Source organism: Brassica rapa, chromosome A07 (genome assembly GCF_000309985.2).
Source record: "Brassica rapa cultivar Chiifu-401-42 chromosome A07, CAAS_Brap_v3.01, whole genome shotgun sequence".
Classification (NCBI taxonomy): domain Eukaryota; kingdom Viridiplantae; phylum Streptophyta; class Magnoliopsida; order Brassicales; family Brassicaceae; genus Brassica; species Brassica rapa.
In genome coordinates, this window is record NC_024801.2 from 13,871,509 (window position 1) to 13,889,728 (window position 18,220).

At 40.4% G+C, this 18,220-nt stretch overlaps 2 protein-coding genes across 2 annotated transcripts; both read left to right on the forward strand.

The window, feature by feature from the left end:
* LOC103829398 (diacylglycerol kinase theta) lies at positions 1–5,625 on the forward strand. Its single transcript, XM_009105065.3, has 2 exons — positions 1–880; positions 1,520–5,625. The coding sequence occupies exons 1-2, from the start codon at positions 469–471 to the stop codon at positions 2,056–2,058; spliced, it is 951 nt and encodes a 316-aa protein (XP_009103313.1). The 5' UTR covers positions 1–468; the 3' UTR covers positions 2,059–5,625.
* Positions 5,626–9,820: 4,195 nt separating this feature from the next.
* Positions 9,821–18,211, forward strand: LOC103829399 (DExH-box ATP-dependent RNA helicase DExH12). Its single transcript, XM_009105066.3, has 5 exons — positions 9,821–10,054; positions 10,168–13,130; positions 13,939–14,328; positions 14,640–17,871; positions 17,966–18,211. Exons 2-4 carry the CDS (start codon positions 10,179–10,181, stop codon positions 17,856–17,858), a joined length of 6,561 nt encoding a protein of 2,186 aa, XP_009103314.2. The 5' UTR covers positions 9,821–10,054; positions 10,168–10,178; the 3' UTR covers positions 17,859–17,871; positions 17,966–18,211.
* The last annotated feature ends 9 nt before the right edge of the window (positions 18,212–18,220 follow it).

The window sequence follows — 18,220 nt, forward strand, 5'->3', positions numbered from 1 at the left end:
TGAGATTCGGAGCGGTTTGAAGCGGTTTAAGGCGATTTGAGTGATTGTTGCAAACCGCCGACAACCGCTACCGACCGCAAAAGCTGCGTTTGCGGGTGGTAGCGGGAAAACCAATCGCCACCTAAGTCTTAACGTAAAACGCACAACCAATTAGTGACAAATAAGTCCACGAAGCATCTTCTTTCCTTTCTAGAACCCTAAAAGCAAACCATACACTTCTCTTATCTCTCTCTTTCTCAAAGAACCTGTCAATGTAATTAAAACAGTTTCCAATATTTTCGCCACCATAAATAAACTCTCACCTCCACCTCTTTAACTCCACCACTCCAATTGAGAAAATAATTTATTTTATAAAACTTCACCACTCTACAAATTTCATACCACGCAAACAAAAACAAACTCATAAACCCTAATCAACCACAACTTCCACCACCAACTCAAAGTTTTCATTTTCCAAATTAAAGAAGAATGAGCAGAAGCAAATCCATAGTCATCAATTCCAGTTCCGAAAATAATATATTCACGGTCGCTGCCGCAGCTGTAGCTATGAGACGTTCTGCTTCAAACGCAAGCCCCGTGGTACATACTAATGATCTTAACAGAGAACCGCGGCGACCGCGGTCAGTTAAGTTTCCGGTATCTCCCCAACTGATACAAGGGGAAGAGATGGTGCATTTCGGACATCCGCAACACGTGCTGGTTAAAGTTGATTTGCCAGATATCTACACGTGTGCAGGTTGCAAAGAAGAAGGAGCTGGGATTAGGTACGTGTGCCAAGAGTGTGATTATCAGCTCCATGAGTTTTGTGCTTTGGCTCCTCCTCTACTCAAGTCGCATCCTTTTCATTACCAGCATCAGCTTCTGTTCTTTGCCAAGCCTGGTACGCTTCTTTTACATGTCCCCTCTTCTTCAGATGCTCTTATTTGTCGGAACTTTTTGAATAAAATCAAGAGGTAATTTTGGAAATGGCTGGACTTGGTCGGTTTTATTTTCTTCAGCATTTTTTCCGTGTTGATGCTAATCTTATATTCGTTTTGTTTGTTTTTCAGACCAAGTACTAGATGCATGCCACTATAAAGAAATCCTGATTATTGTAGACTATATATTAGTTGCTTTACAAATAATAATAATGCTTTGCTTTATACACGATAAATATACGGTTAAGTGGGCATCAACATTAAGAATTAAATTTGGCCATGTTGAGCAACAGATAATAAAGCTTTCTAAGAGATTGTTAAGTCTTAAAAATTGAACTTTAATACAATAATTAGAACTGATCACTAGCTAATAGTATTAATATTTGTCATTAGATATAACTGAACAACGTAAGGGCTAAACATCTAAACATCTATTTCGGTGAATGTTTTTGCTCGACACCATGCGGATTTTAACTTATAATTTTAATATAAGTATTCCAATAACCGTATACTAATAAACATAGATATGTCTCATGTTAGTACGTTATACTTTCGAGGATATTATATTGCTGAATAGTTTTTTTTCCAATGATGTATAACAGCTAAAGGAGGAATAATGAAATCAAAATGCGACGTGTGTGGAAGATCACCTAAAGGTTACACCTATAGATGCAAAGCTTGCAGTTTCCAGATGCATCCTGGCTGCGCCATGTTATCTCCTTCGCTCTCCTCTTCCTCTATCCATCGCCACCCTCTACAGCTCCTCCCATCTACCTCCCCTGCCAACACCACCGGCGGGTTCCTCTGCGGAGAGTGCAAGAGAGGTAAGCGAGTCGGGAGGGTTTACCGTTGCACCGTTTGTGATTACCACTTGCATGCCGTATGCGCCAAGGACGCCGCCGTGAACGGCCTTCGTGAGAACGGACACAAAGGGAGGGATAGGTCTCCAGCGGTTTTGGGAACGGCGGCGAGGTTAGCGTCGCAGGTTGTGATTGATTTTCTTGGTGGTATGATGGAAGGTCTAGGTGAAGGTGTTGGTGAAGCCATTTTGGACGGTGTAAGTAGAGGCGGTGGTGGTGGCGGTCGCGGTGGAGGAAATGGAGGTGTTACTGGGGTAACTCCACGTGTCAGAGGAGGCTAATTATGGAACTTTGGAGATAATTAATTAGGAGTGTTTATATGCATATTGAAATGATTGTATTTTTTTTTTTTTGCCGTGGTGATTGGTAAATGGTAATTACATATAGACTTTGTAGTGTTGATGTTATTGGGTTGGGTGAGAGGGAGGTAGTATATTGATTAAATTTGGGGATAAAGTAACAAGAATACGAAAAATGTGTAATGTTTAATTAGTTTTGATTTTAATTAAAGTAATGTTGATGTATATATCTGTGTGCTGTTCTTTTTCAATAATTCAGGAATTTGCAAGTAAAATATCTTACGTTTTACGTGCATAAGCTTAATTGAATACATTGTAACCAAACGTATATAACCTTTTTGGTGTATTTTGAAAATATGAAAAGTGTGTTTATATTTATTTGGCTTTTATTATGTTACTTACATAACGAGACATAGAAAGAAAGGCAAAAAGCTACTACCTAATGCTGATGGCATCTTGGAAAAGAGAGGCACCTCAGCTCCGTGTTCGAAAATACGTCCAATGCGGCCGTCTATACAGTCACTATACGCTATGCGGCTTTGCAACGTAGCGAAATCATCAAATACGGCTTATAATACGGTTTGTTAGAAAACAGACGTATACACGGCGAATAGTGCGCACAAACGGTGTCGTCTATACGTTTGCATTTTATTTTTTTTGCTTTGCACATGTTTGTTTTGTTTTAAATATTATAATACTTTCGTCTATTTGTTGGTATGTAGTTCATTAGCAGTGTTCAATGCTATAATAGTCTTTGCTAAGTGAACTTTTTATAGTATGAATTATAATAGTTGCAAAATACGATCAGTTATTTCTTACTACACATTTATTTTTCCAAAAACTGCAGAAAATCATTCAAGGGATTTTGGTATGGCTGGATCATCTACAAATTCAAATCTGATCCAAGCAGGATCTTTCAAAATTTCCAGTATTGAAAACCTTATATTATTTTTATTTTCATATTAATCATCAATAAATTATATATATGAATATATATTATATCCGCTTAGGCCCCGTTTAGGCGTCCGCGTATACAGTTATACGCTAGGCGCTGGGTCACCGCACAGTGAGCGCATAGCGTATTTTAGAACACTTAATATATAGTGATCACTGAGACCCACCACTCACAGTTTATCTTCCATCCAATTTTTGGTTTTGGTTAAATGTTAAACATGTTGTTCCCATTTTTGTGTGTGAAAATTAACGCCAAAAATACACCACAAACCTTTAAAAATCATTACAATTTGGCGAAGCTACATGGACAAATTAAGGGTGGGGCAGTTGCCCACCATGATTTATAAAATTTCAATGTATTTTCTTTAAATTTTTAATGAATTCCCTATGTATATACAATAATTTGTTAATAAATTTTATGTTTGTCCTAGAACAAAATAACTTCTAGATCATCCATTGATTGCAAAAACCACGCATTGTTTCAAGGAAATTGTAGATTTTAATTTGACGTTTATTTTTTATTGACTAAGTTAAAAACATGCATTTGCTAAGAAACTAAGAATTGATCAACAACTAATATATACTATATTTTAAAAACAATTAAAATAATCTATCAATATTACCCAAATAACGAAACTACACTAATTAATATCAAGAATCCTTCAGTAGTACTTATGAGTGGTGACCCAAAATATATAGTGACTTGTGATATTTCAAGAAGCTCCACAATCCACGTGGGAATCGTTAATCTGTCATGGCCTTTTGGAACTCTATGTGACAAGATTCCTATTCTCAATCTGTCATTGCTTCCTCCTCTCTTGCTTTCCACCGATCTTGTTTCATATAATATACATAGGATTTTAAATGGCAATGTAGAGAATCAACGAGATACCCCAAGGATAACATGTTAGTTATATTACCCCCGAATACACGTTAGAATGAATAATATAAATTGTTAAACTTGGTAATTCTTCTCGTTATTTTTTTTCTCTATTGAAGGTGATGAGGGGATTGTACTGCAAAGAATCTGATTCACCATTAAAGGTTACGGAAATACAGCATGTATATAGAGAGATAATGATATAAGCTAGGCATATGAAGTGTTGAACTCTCCTCTGTTTTTTATCCGAGCACATGGTCGTTGTCAAGTCCCTGAGCTTTCCTTCGTCCGTAGTATAAAGTCTCTTTCCTTTTTCTTGTTTTTATTTTGTTGAAACCAAAAGAATAATTTATAATCGACTTTTGTCTAGATGGAACTCTTCTCTGTTTTTAACTCTCATCTGTTTTAATCAATCATTAATAAATTTGAAAATATTTCTTCATTATTGGATATTGTATTATTTTTACATTTAAAAAACTTAATAACTAATAAATGATTTTGAAATCTCAAGAAACTATAGATGCATACTAATTTTTTGAATTTCCATATTTTATCAAAGACAATTAAAATTAAAAAATCATATTAAAAAGTAAACAAAAATTTAATAAATCTTATTTCAACTAAAATTAATAATTTTAAATTTGTTTTTGATTTTTGATTTTTGATTTTTTTATAGTGGTGAAATTATTGTCCTATACATATTTTTTTCTTCTACAAAGCTAGAATTTGTTGTTTATATAACACACCTCATCCGTAAATAAATGAGATGAAATTGAGATAAAACCAGAATAATAGCGCAAAATATATGTAGCTAGAGAAATTGACAAATCAAGTCAACTACGATCATGAATGTTTTATCTTTGCAACTTCTTTGATGAGATTTTCTTCAGATTATAACCCAAATCTCTGAAGATGATGCGATGCACAGATCATTTCTTCCAAATATATTTATCTGACACAAAATGTGGACCATGTGTCCTTCATGTGCCATCTTTTTCTCTATTGAAGAAGATGAGCAGAAGAGTTGGGGAGTTTAGGGTCTAAATCACACGTTGCTACATTGTATATAAATGTATTATTCTCCTTTTCTTCTATATTGACGTGGATGAGAAGAAGGTAACTATAGCTTCTAAAGTCCGACACATCTCCTCTCTACATGCGGTTATGGAACTCATTTGATAAAACCAAGTAATTAACAATCTCTCATGTTTGATTAATTTCGAGTCCATAAATAATAACAGAGAAACTATTATATATGATTGAGAATGCTTGCTTCCAATATGATTCTCTAATAGATATCTCATGGTTTATGGTAAATGAAGAGTAGTATATATATTGCAATAGCAATAAGGAGAAAAAATAGTCAAAGTCCATGCACGTCAATGTTTTAGTGGAAACACTTGAATCAAACTCAAATGATTGTTAAAAAAAAAACAAATATGAATGAAGTGTCTCATTTGAGGTCTAGGTGTTCTATTATCTTGATTTGGAGATGATGATGATTCTATTTGTAAATAAGATAAAAGAGTCGAGGCATAGAAGCCGGGCAAGTTCAGTGACCAAATATATGCATAAACGTAGTCCAATAATACAAATTTAATTGTTAACATTATCAGAAATAGTTTCGAAAATAACTATTCAAACCAAGTAACCAACGGTTTAACTCTTAAGATATATCATTAATTTTAAAACAACTAATAAAATCAACTAGAAGACACAATTATATTAGAAAGATACCAAGAAAAAAAAAGAGAATCTAGCTGTGGTCGGGTCGACTTCGAAGACGTATATGTTGGATAATTCCAAGCTTGTGGAAACTTAACATATTATTAGATGTTTAATATGTTAAGATAAACACAATAAGGAAACCTAGAAATAGGAAAAGGAAGTTTCTATTTAGGTTAGGTTTGTGTTTTCCATATCCCACATGTTAAAGGGAATTGTCTTTCATATAAATATAGGTCTAATGGAGAGGTGTTCCATATGATCTAAGAGAAACATATTGAGAGCTTTAGTTTTGAGTAGTTTCTAAAGCTAATAAGAAAAGTTGTTCTTATAACTCTTTGTGTTTCTAAGAGATCTGAATTGGTATCAGAGCCTCAGGTTGGAGACTCGATCTAAGCTTAAGTTGTAGCTTAAGATCCTGGTGCTTGTGAACAAGAGATCGCGACGGCAAGATGGCTGACGTGACTAGGGCTCCACGCACGAAGGACTTTGGATCTACATCCATCCAATGTCCGATGTTGTCATCGACAAACTACACAGTTTGGTCGATGAGGATGAAGGTTCTACTACGTGTTCATGAAGTGTGGGACACAATCGAACCCGGTTCAGATGATCAAAAGAAGAACGATGTTGCGATAGCTCTTTTGTTTCAATCTGTTCCAGAGACTTTGATTCTCCAGGTGGGAGAACAAACCGCATCAAAAGAGATCTGGAACGCCATCAAGTCGCGACACCTAGGAGCTGATCGTGTAAGGGAGGCGAGACTTCAGACGTTGATGGTGGAGTTTGACAGGTTGAAGATGGATGATTCAGATACGGTCGATGACTTCGCGGGGAAGATATCGGGCCTATCATCCAAAGCAACCTCTTTGGGGGAAAACATAGAAGAATCCAAGATGGTCAAGAAGTTCTTGAAGGGTCTTCCAAGACACAAGTATATCCAGATCGTAGCATCACTTGAGCAAGTCCTAGATCTCAACTCGACGGGGTTTGAAGACATAGTTGGAAGGCTTAAGGCGTACGAGGAGCGTGTAGGAGAAGAAACTCAGAAAGAAGACCAAGGGAAGCTAATGTTTTCGAACAATGAAGAGCATAGTCAGAGGGGCTATGAGAATTCTCGTGGTAGAGGAAGAGGAAGGAACGGTAGAGGCAGAGGTCGAGGTAGGTCACACAACCAAAACCGTGCGTCACACACCGAAGATAACAACTCGGAAAAGAATCGCTCAAAGCTGATATGTTGGAGATGTGACAAGCCTGGTCACTACGCAACTGTCTGTCCCGAGAAGTCAGAGAAGGATCAAGAAACCAACCTAAACGAGACAGAAGAGGCCGATGCACTCTATGTACACGAGGTGGTGTTTTTGAACGAAGATAAGGTGATTCCGAAGAATCTTGATATCAACAAAGGCGATGCAAGTGTCTGGTATTTGGATAATGGAGCGAGCAATCACATGACAGGGAACAAGGAGTTCTTTTCGAGTTTGAATCTCAACACCAAAGGGAAGGTGAAGTTTGGTGATGGATCGTGTGTTGACATTGTAGGAAAGGGTGTGGTTACATTTGTGTGCAAGACTGGAGAGAAGAAGGCACTCAAGGACATATACTACATACCTGATCTGAAGCACAATATATTAAGTCTTGGGCAAGCAACAGAGAACGGATGTGAGGTTAACATGAAAGATGTCTACTTAACGCTCACAGATTCGCATGAAAGGTTGCTAGTTCGTGTGACAAGATCTCCAAACCGTCTCTACAAGACCCCTATGGAGATAAGCTACCCGGAGTGTTTACATGTCAGGGACGACGATGCTACATGGAGATGGCATGCTCGACAAGGACATATATGTTATGGAGTGATGAACAACATGGTAAGGAAGGAGATGGTTGTAGGAATGCCGAGTGTAACACACGAAGAAGACGTGTGTGACACATGTTTCGCAGGGAAGCAAATCAGAGATTCATTCCCGACTAAGGCCATGGTTTGTACATCAAAGCCATTAGGATTATTGCTTGGAGATTTATGTGGAATAAGTGCACCACCAACGCCAGCAGATAATGGTGAGGCATTCTATCGGTTCAAAAGATTTCACACCGATAGAGGAGGAGAGCGTGCCTCAGCTATGTTCAATCTAGGTTGCACCGATAGAGGAGGAGAGGTTGCCTCAGATGTGTTCAATCTAGAATGCACCGATAGAGGAGGAGAGATTGCCTCAGATGAGTTCAACCTATCTTGTGAAGAAGATTGGGTTGAAGCTATGGAAGACGAGTTGGAGTCTATCACAAGAAACAAGATATGGGAGCTTGTAGATAGACCGACTGGTTCTGAGAAGAAAAGAGAAGAGGATCGAGTTTGTGTGTTACACAAGACGTTGCATGTGTTACGCCAGGCACCCAGAGCATGGAGTGTAAAACTCGATCAGGTTCTCAAGGAGATGAGATTTGAGAAGTGCACGAAGGAACCATCAGTGTACTGCAAGACTCAAGGAGGAGACGTCTTGATCATAGCCATCTACGTTGATGATCTATTTGTGACAGGAACTTCGCTTAAGGTGATTAGGCAATTCAAGGAGGAGATGTCTAAGAAGTTCGAGATGTCAGATTTAGGTAAGCTAACGTACTACCTTGGCATAGAGGTGATTCAAGGAGCAGACAGAATCAGAATAAAGCAAGAGAGGTATGCTCAAGGAATCCTGTGTGACACAAAGATGGAAGTGTGTAACACGACTCACGAAGGAGTGTGTAACACGACTCACAGAGGAGTGTGTGACACAAAGGTGGAAGCGTGCGACACAACGCACGTACCAATGAAGTCAAGGTTCTCAAAGGATGAAGATGAACCAGAGATAAAACAGTTGGGTGTTGAGCAGAAGGCCGACATCCTTCCCAGAGCTCATGTACGCAAGATGGCGGATGTGACCAGAGTTATCATCGCAGTGAGCTTCAGCCACAAGACTCATCGCAACTTAAGTGAAGAGGTCATGAGAAGGTTATACAAGAACTGGGCCGATTCTAAGAAGAAGCGGTACGGAAGCAAGGAGAGCATCCGGTCTAACCTTGAGAAAGATGTGAATTCAATGGGTGGATTCGCACACCATGGTGTGGTGGAGGATGATTACTTGATGATTAAGTTCAAGCAAATGAGGAGCTTAATCGGAGTTCAAGAAATTGATCTCCCTAATTCAAGTTGGAATTAAGGGGGTGAATGTTGGATAATTCCAAGCTTGTGGAAACTTAACATATTATTAGATGTTTAATATGTTAAGATAAACACAATAAGGAAACCTAGAAATAGGAAAAGGAAGTTTCTATTTAGGTTAGGTTTGTGTTTTCCATATCCCACATGTTAAAGGGAATTGTCTTTCATATAAATATAGGTCTAATGGAGAGGTGTTCCATATGATCTAAGTGAAACATATTGAGAGCTTTAGTTTTGAGTAGTTTCTAAAGCTAATAAGAAAAGTTGTTCTTATAACTCTTTGTGTTTCTAAGAGATCTGAGTATATACATAGAGGAGACCATGAGAGTTGGAGTTTGATTAATTGAAATTTGATAATTTTCAAAATCGCAAATTTAATTACAGTGCCGTCCCTGCCATAAGGCAGCTAAAGCTTGTGCTTTAGGCCACATATTAATCACAGTTCTTAAGGCCACATATTAATCACAGTTTTTAAGGCCACATTGCAATAAAATGATTATAGCTCAATGTCTAATGCAACATCTTTTTACTCATTTTCGTTGGTTAGCGTGGTTTTCTTTTGAGTAATGTTTTTTCTTCTTTGTGTTAGTTGGCTTTTGCTACTATATTTTTTTTTTCATTCGATTATTTAGATGTTTATCACAATATATTTTCATCTTTCATATATAGTTTGACAGTTTTATAGTTTTTATTTAAAAGTTATTTTATCCTTTCTTTTTATAAAATAACTCCCTAATATTTATTGATGATCTAAATTAATATACGTTTTTACAGAAAAAAAATTTTAAACAAAAGTTAACCACTATTTTTAAATATGCTTTAGGCCACAGAATTTTTTGGGACGGCACTGTTTAATTATAACTAGAGGTCAGCTGGAGGCAGTTGAATCTTTATTATAGAAAAAAAAATAGAGTTATTGGATTTATATACTGTCGAATCTCTTTGTTTTAACCGGTCTGGTTTGGTTCAGAAATCCAATTTCGTAAACAAGTTAAAATCTGTTCAGATATTATAGGCAAACCTAACCGGAACCGACCTAAATACATGGGCCGGGTATGGGTTTTGGGAGCGGTTAGTTCGATAATAGATAGTTAAGGATTCGCAGTCTGTGAAATAAGATCCGTCCGTCGGAGTTAGTTAGAGAACGCGAGAAGGGAGAAACCCTAATAATCTACACGAAGCTTCACTCACTCTCTGCAGAGAAGAAGATTCGAGCTGTTTCCGTAAGTTTCCTTCTCACTCTCTGCTCGGCGGTTCTCGTCGGCGTTTCTAAATTCGATTAGATCCGATTCGTGGTGTTATTAACATTGTTTATCTGTTTGATTCTGAATCCTAGGGTTTCCAGCGATGGCGAACTTGGGAGGCGGTGCGGAAGCTCATGCTAGATTCAAGCAGTATGAGTACAGAGCCAACTCCAGCTTGGTGCTAACCAGTGAGAATCGTCCTCGCGACACACACGAGCCTACGGGAGAGCCTGAGACTCTGTGGGGGAAGATTGATCCCAAGTCTTTTGGAGATAGAGTTGCTAAGGGGAAGCCTCAGGAGCTGGAGGATAAGCTTAAGAAGTCGAAGAAGAAGGAGCGTGATGTTGTTGCGGATGATTCTGTTTCTGCTCGGCAGAGCAAGAGGCGCCGGCTCAGGGAAGAGAGTGTGCTCACGGATACTGACGACGTGGTTTATCAGCCCAAGACTAAGGAGACGAGGGCTGCTTATGAGGCTATGCTTAGTCTGATTCAGCAGCAGCTGGGTGGTTTGCCTCTGAATATTGTTAGTGGTGCTGCGGATGAGATCCTGGCTGTTCTCAAGAACGACGCAGTGAAGAACTCTGAAAAGAAGGCGGAGATTCAGAAGCTGCTGAACCCTATTCCTGATCAGATTCATCAGGTTTTTGATCAGCTTGTTTCCATTGGGAAATTGATCACCGACTTTCAAGAAGGTGGTGATTCCGGTGGTGGTAAGGAAAATGTAGATGAGGGGCTTGATGATGATGTTGGTGTGGCTGTTGAGTTTGAGGACAATGAGGAAGATGGCGAGGAGAGTGATCCTGATATGGTACAGGAAGAAGATGATGAAGAGGATGAGGAACCTCAGAAAACTGGAGGTATGCAAGTGGATGCAGGGATAAATGAAGAGGATGCAGGAGATGCGAATGAGGGCACCAGTCTGAACGTTCAGGATATTGATGCTTACTGGCTCCAGAGAAAGATATCTCAGGCTTATGAACAGCAGATTGATCCGCAACAGTGCCAAGTACTAGCTGAAGAGCTGCTTAAGATACTCGCTGAAGGGGATGATAGGGATGTTGAGAACAAGCTGCTTATGCATCTTCAGTTTGAAAAGTTCAGCCTCGTTAAGTTTCTGCTGCGGAACCGTTTTAAAATTGTGTGGTGTACGCGATTGGCTAGGGCAGAGGACCAGGAAGAGAGGAACAGAATTGAAGAGGAGATGAGAGGGTTGGGTCTGGAACTGGCAGCAATTGTGGATCAGTTGCATGCAACAAGAGCAACAGCGAAAGAGAGGGAGGAGAACCTGCAGAAAAGTATTAATGAAGAGGCCCGACGTCTGAGGGACGAAACTGTTGGAGATGGAGGTCGAGGCAGGAGAGATGTTGCTGATAGAGATTTAGAGAGTGGTTGGTTGAAGGGTCAGCGTCAGATGCTGGACTTGGAGAGCTTGGCTTTTGACCAAGGTGGTCTCCTGATGGCGAATAAGAAGTGTGACCTTCCAGCTGGCTCCTACAGAACTCATGGCAAGGGATATGATGAAGTTCATGTGCCATGGGTTTCTAAAAAGGTTGATATCAGTGAGAAGCTTGTGAAGATCACCGAGATGCCAGATTGGGCTCAGCCGGCTTTTAAGGGAATGCAACAGCTGAACAGGGTTCAGAGCAAAGTGTACGATACAGCGCTATTTAAGGCAGATAACATACTTCTTTGTGCTCCAACTGGTGCTGGGAAAACCAATGTTGCCATGCTCACCATACTGCAGCAAATTGAGTCCAGTAGGAACGAAGATGGAACACTCAACCATGGAAAGTACAAGATTGTGTATGTCGCACCCATGAAAGCCCTAGTTGCTGAGGTTGTAAGTAACCTGTCTAATCGTCTGAAGGATTATGGAGTCACTGTGAGGGAACTCAGTGGGGATCAGTCCCTCAGTGGGAAAGAAATTGAGGAGACCCAGATAATTGTCACCACACCAGAGAAGTGGGATATCATCACAAGGAAGTCTGGTGATCGCACTTACACCCAGCTTGTGAGACTTCTTATAATCGACGAGATCCATCTTCTTCATGATAATCGAGGGCCTGTGCTTGAAAGCATTGTCGCTAGGACTCTGAGGCAGATTGAAACCACGAAGGAGAATATTCGCTTGGTGGGTTTGTCAGCCACACTGCCAAATTACGAAGATGTGGCCTTATTTTTGCGGGTTGATCTTAAGAAAGGGTTGTTTAAATTCGACCGCAGCTACAGACCGGTGCCTCTTGGTCAGCAGTATATTGGAATCAGTGTGAGAAAACCATTGCAGAGGTTCCAGCTGATGAATGATCTTTGTTATGAGAAAGTAGTGGCTGGTGCTGGAAAGCAACAGGTTCTTATTTTTGTTCACTCGAGGAAGGAAACAGCAAAAACTGCGCAAGCAATAGTGGACACCGCAATGGCGAAGGATACACTCAGTAGATTCTTGAAAGAAGACAGTGCAAGTCGTGAAGTTCTTCTGAGTCAGATTGAACTTATAAAGAACGGTGATCTGAGGAAACTTCTGCCTTACGGTTTTGCTATTCATCATGCTGGGCTAACAAGGGGTGATCGTGAGATAGTTGAGGCCCTTTTTGGTGAAGGGCATGTGCAAGTCTTGGTTTCCACAGCAACTCTTGCATGGGGTGTGAATCTGCCTGCTCATACTGTCATAATCAAAGGAACGCAGGTCTATAATCCTGAGAAAGGGGCGTGGATGGAACTCAGTCCCCTGGATGTTATGCAGATGCTTGGTCGTGCTGGAAGACCTCAGTATGATGAATATGGAGAGGGTATAATTATCACTGGCTACAGCGAGCTGCAGTATTATCTGTCTTTGATGAATGAGCAACTACCTATTGAGAGCCAGTTCATTTCCAAACTTGCTGATCAGCTTAATGCTGAAATTGTTCTTGGAACTGTTCAGAATGCTAAAGAGGCTTGCCACTGGCTTGGGTATACGTATCTCTATATCCGTATGGTTCGTAATCCAACGCTGTATGGTTTAGCGCCGGATGCCCTTGTAAAAGACGTAGTCTTGGAGGAAAGAAGAGCTGACCTGGTACGTACTTTCATCTGCTTTTACCTGTTGTTATCTACTGTTAAAAATTTACTTGCTATCGTAATGCCTTAACTTAAGCTTTTCCACTGTTAAAAATTATTTGCTATCGTAATGCCTTAACTTAAGCTATCTACTGTTAAAAATTAGTTTGCTATCGTAATGCCTTAACTTAAGCTTTCCTACTGTAAAAAATTATTTGCTAGCTTAATGACTTAACTTAAGCTTTCCCACTGTCTAATATGTGCGCTCCATGATGAGCTATTGTTATCAACTTTACTTGCTTTTTATCCTTCAAGTTGATTACAAATTTAGTATTCATTTCATATTTTCTGAGAATTTGAATAAGAAGTTTGCATCTGATAAATTGATGTCATATCCCTGAAATTGCTTTTCATATGTTTAATATTCTTGATGAACTCTTGAGCTTAACATGGGTAGCATTGCCTCTGTCCACTATATATGCCCTTGATGAACTGTTTGGATATCTTGTGCTTATCACGTTGATTGTGAAATTGGTATTGTAGATTTCTCTGTGAGTCTCTGTGAGAATTTTTAGTGGGAAGTGTATATGATGATATAATGACGTTGCCATTTGTTTGCTCTTTTCCTGTAAATGTTGTTCCTAGTATCGGTAGCTTTCTCATTGTATGTTACAACTTACAAGCACTCCATGATGAACCGTAGGATGCCTTGTTTCTTTCATGTTGATCACAGATTTAATGTCATTGCTCCAAAGTTTTTTTTTTTTTTTAAATAGCATTTATGGCCATCTGTGTCTAACGTTTACTTGAATCATTGTTCTTTGCAGATACACTCAGCTGCTACTATCTTGGACAAAAACAACTTGGTTAAGTATGACAGGAAAAGTGGATATTTCCAAGTTACTGATTTGGGAAGGATTGCTAGCTACTACTATATAAGTCATGGGACCATAGCTACGTACAATGAGCATTTGAAGCCAACGATGGGTGATATAGATCTTTATCGTCTGTTCTCACTGAGTGAGGAGTTCAAGTATGTGACTGTTCGGCAAGATGAGAAGATGGAACTGGCCAAACTTCTGGATCGTGTCCCAATTCCGATCAAGGAAACACTGGAGGAGCCCAGTGCAAAGATTAATGTTTTGCTACAGGCATACATTTCACAGCTAAAGCTTGAGGGTCTTTCTTTGACATCAGACATGGTTTATATAACTCAGGTTTGTTGCTTGTTCTCTCATCTCTACATTATTAAATTGCTGTGTCTGTTCTCTGGTTTGTTCCTTGTTCTCTCTGCTTTTATCTCTCATCCCTCCTAGTTACATTATTAAATTGCTGTGGTCTCTGGTTTGTTTCTTGTTCTCTCTGCTTTCGTTTCCCATCTATCCTAGTTACCTTATTAAATTGCTGTATCTGTTCTCTGGTGTGTTCCTTGTTCTCTGTGCTTTCTTCTCTCATCTCTCCTAGTTACATTATTAAATTTATGTATCTGTTCTCTGGTGCTTACGTGTCATTTTTATATCATTTTCAGAGCGCTGGACGTCTTGTACGAGCTCTCTATGAAATTGTATTGAAGCGCGGATGGGCTCAACTGGCTGAGAAAGCTCTGAACTTGTCTAAAATGGTTGGGAAGAGGATGTGGAGTGTCCAGACACCTCTCCGTCAGTTTCATGGAATTCCTAATGAGATTTTGATGAAGTTGGAGAAGAAGGATTTGGTGTGGGAGAGGTACTATGACCTGTCGTCACAGGAGCTAGGAGAGCTTATTCGTAGTCCTAAGATGGGCAGACCGCTTCACAAGTTCATCCACCAGTTCCCAAAATTGGTTCTTGCAGCACAAGTTCAGCCTATTACTCGAACTGTTCTGCGGGTGGAGCTCACAATAACACCAGACTTCCAGTGGGACGAGAAAATTCATAAATACGTGGAGCCGTTTTGGATCATTGTGGAAGACAATGATTGTGAGAAGATCCTTCATCATGAGTATTTTCTATTGAAGAAGCAGTATATCAGTGAGGATCACACCTTGAACTTCACTGTCCCAATCTTTGAACCGCTGCCACCTCAGTATTTTGTCCGAGTGGTTTCAGACAAGTGGCTTGGGTCGCAGACTGTGTTGCCTGTATCTTTTAGACACCTTATACTTCCAGAAAAGTACCCGCCACCTACAGAGCTACTGGACTTGCAGCCCCTCCCTGTCACAGCGCTTAGGAATCCGAATTATGAGAGACTCTATCAGGATTTCAAGCATTTCAATCCGGTGCAGACTCAAGTCTTTAATGTTTTGTATAACACTAACGATAATGTGTTGGTTGCTGCTCCAACGGGAAGTGGGAAGACTATATGTGCTGAGTTTGCTATATTGAAGAATCATCAAGAAGTACTCCTAAGGCAGGAAGATGATACTAAAAGGCAAAGTGGACCTGATGCTACAATGCGTGTTGTCTATATTGCTCCGAAAGAGGCTATTGCTAAGGAGCAGTTTCGCATCTGGGAGAGGAAGTTTGGGAAGGTTCTTGGTTTACGGGTTGTTGAGCTGACCGGGGAGACAGCGTTGGATCTTAAGCTGCTGGAGAAAAGTCAGATAATTATAAGTACTCCTGAGAAATGGGATGCTCTGTCTCGCAGGTGGAAACAGAGAAAATACGTACAACAGGTTAGTCTTTTCATTGTGGACGAGCTTCATCTAATTGGTGAAGGTCAAGGTGGTACAGTGCTGGAGGTGATAGTCTCTAGAATGAGATATATTTCTAGTCAGGGTGATAATAAGATTAGGATTGTTGCGCTTTCTACTTCCCTTGCAAATGCGAAAGATCTTGGGGAGTGGATTGGGGCCAGTTCTCACGGCCTATTCAATTTCCCTCCTGGAGTCCGTCCTGTTCCACTGGAGATCCACATTCAAGGAGTGGATATATCCAGTTTTGAAGCCAGGATGCAGGCAATGACCAAGCCAACCTACACCGCCATAGTCCAGCATGCCAAGAACAAGAAGCCGGCTATAGTTTTTGTCCCAACTCGTACACATGTCCGTTTGACTGCTGTGGATCTGATGGCTTACTCTCACATTGACAACCCACAGAGCCCTGATTTCCTGTTAGGGAAACTAGAAGAACTTGAGGATTTTGTTGATGAACTCCGCGAGGAAACATTGAAGGAGACACTGCGCCATGGTATTGGGTACTTGCACGAGGGTTTATGCAGTCAGGATCAGGAGATCGTGACACAGCTCTTTGAAGCTGGACGGATTCAGGTTTGTGTGATGAGCAGTTCATTGTGTTGGGGCACTCCATTAACTGCACATCTGGTGGTGGTGATGGGGACGCAGTACTACGATGGAAGGGAGAATTCACACTCAGATTATGCAGTCTCTGATTTGCTTCAGATGATGGGGCGTGCTAGCCGACCTCTACTTGACAATGCTGGAAAGTGTGTGATATTCTGCCATGCTCCTCGTAAAGAGTATTACAAGAAGTTTCTTTATGAAGCCTTCCCTGTGGAAAGTCATCTCCAGCATTTCTTGCATAATAATTTCAACGCAGAAGTGGTTGCTGGGGTTATAGAGAACAAGCAAGATGCAGTTGATTATCTTACATGGACTTTGATGTACAGGAGGCTTCCCCAGAATCCTAACTACTACAATCTTCAAGGAGTGAGCCACAGACATTTGTCTGATCACCTATCAGAGCTGGTTGAGAACACCTTGTCTGATCTTGAAGCCAGTAAGTGCATTGAGATAGAGGATGAGATGGACCTCTCTGCTCTCAACCTTGGGATGATTTCATCCTACTATTACATCAGTTACACCACCATCGAGCGCTTCAGTTCTCTTCTGTCTTCTAAAACCAAGATGAAGGGACTTCTTGAGATCTTAACATCGGCTTCAGAGTATGACATGATCCCAATAAGGCCTGGCGAAGAGGACAGAGTTAGGAGGCTCATCAATCACCAGAGGTTCTCGTTTGAAAACCCAAACTGCACAGATCCTCATGTCAAAGCAAACGCTCTTCTTCAGGCTCATTTCTCGAGGCAAAGCATTACCACGAACTTGGAAATGGATCAGCGTGAGGTCCTTCTATCAGCAACCAGACTTCTACAGGCGATGGTGGATGTGATATCAAGCAATGGCTGGCTGAATCTTGCTCTTTTAGCAATGGAAGCAAGCCAGATGGTGACTCAGGGCATGTGGGAGCGTGACTCGATGCTTTTGCAGCTCCCTCACTTCACAAAGGACTTGGCAAAAAGATGCCAGGAGAATAACATTGAAACCGTATTTGATCTTGTGGAGATGGAGGATGAAGAACGCCAAGAGCTTCTCAAGATGAAGGACACTGAGCTCTTAGACATTGCCAGATTCTGCAACCGCTTCCCAAACATTGACCTGACTTACGAGGTTGTGGGCAGCGAAGATGTGACCGCAGGGAAAGAGGTGACATTGCAGGTGATGCTTGAGAGAGACATGGAGGGGAGGACGGAAGTGGGAGCTGTGGATGCACCCAGGTATCCCAAGACCAAAGAAGAAGGGTGGTGGCTGGTTGTGGGGGACACCAAGACGAACCAGTTGGTGGCCATCAAGCGTGTATCCTTGCAGAAGAAAGCGAAGGTGAAGCTGGATTTCCAAGTACCGAGTGAAGCAGGAGAGAAGTCGTACACACTCTACTTCATGTGCGACTCTTACTTAGGCTGTGACCAAGAGTACGCTTTCTCTCTTGATGTCAAGGAATCTGGCGCTGAAAATCAGATGGAAGAGTGATCTTGTGTTTCAGGTTAGTGTGTTTTAGTGCATTTGTCAGATATAAACTTGGATTTTGGTAAGAGTTTGAAAGTCAGAAAATGAGACATGCTTTCTTTTATTTGCAGGCGTGCTGTGGATTCTGGAGAAGAGCATTCGCACTTTTATGTAATGTGTCTTGAGTTTTAGACCAAAATGTGTACTTCTGTACTGTTTGTTTTTGTTTTGTCTGGACCAAAATCGAAACAGTAGACGTGTCAAAAACTCGTTTTGCTTTCTGTTTCTCTGAAAGCTGAGATTTGAGAAACGAATATTAATGAAGTGCAGCAACTTTTATTAAGAGACAATAGTGAGGCAAGTTCTCACTACCATTTCTTCATCGA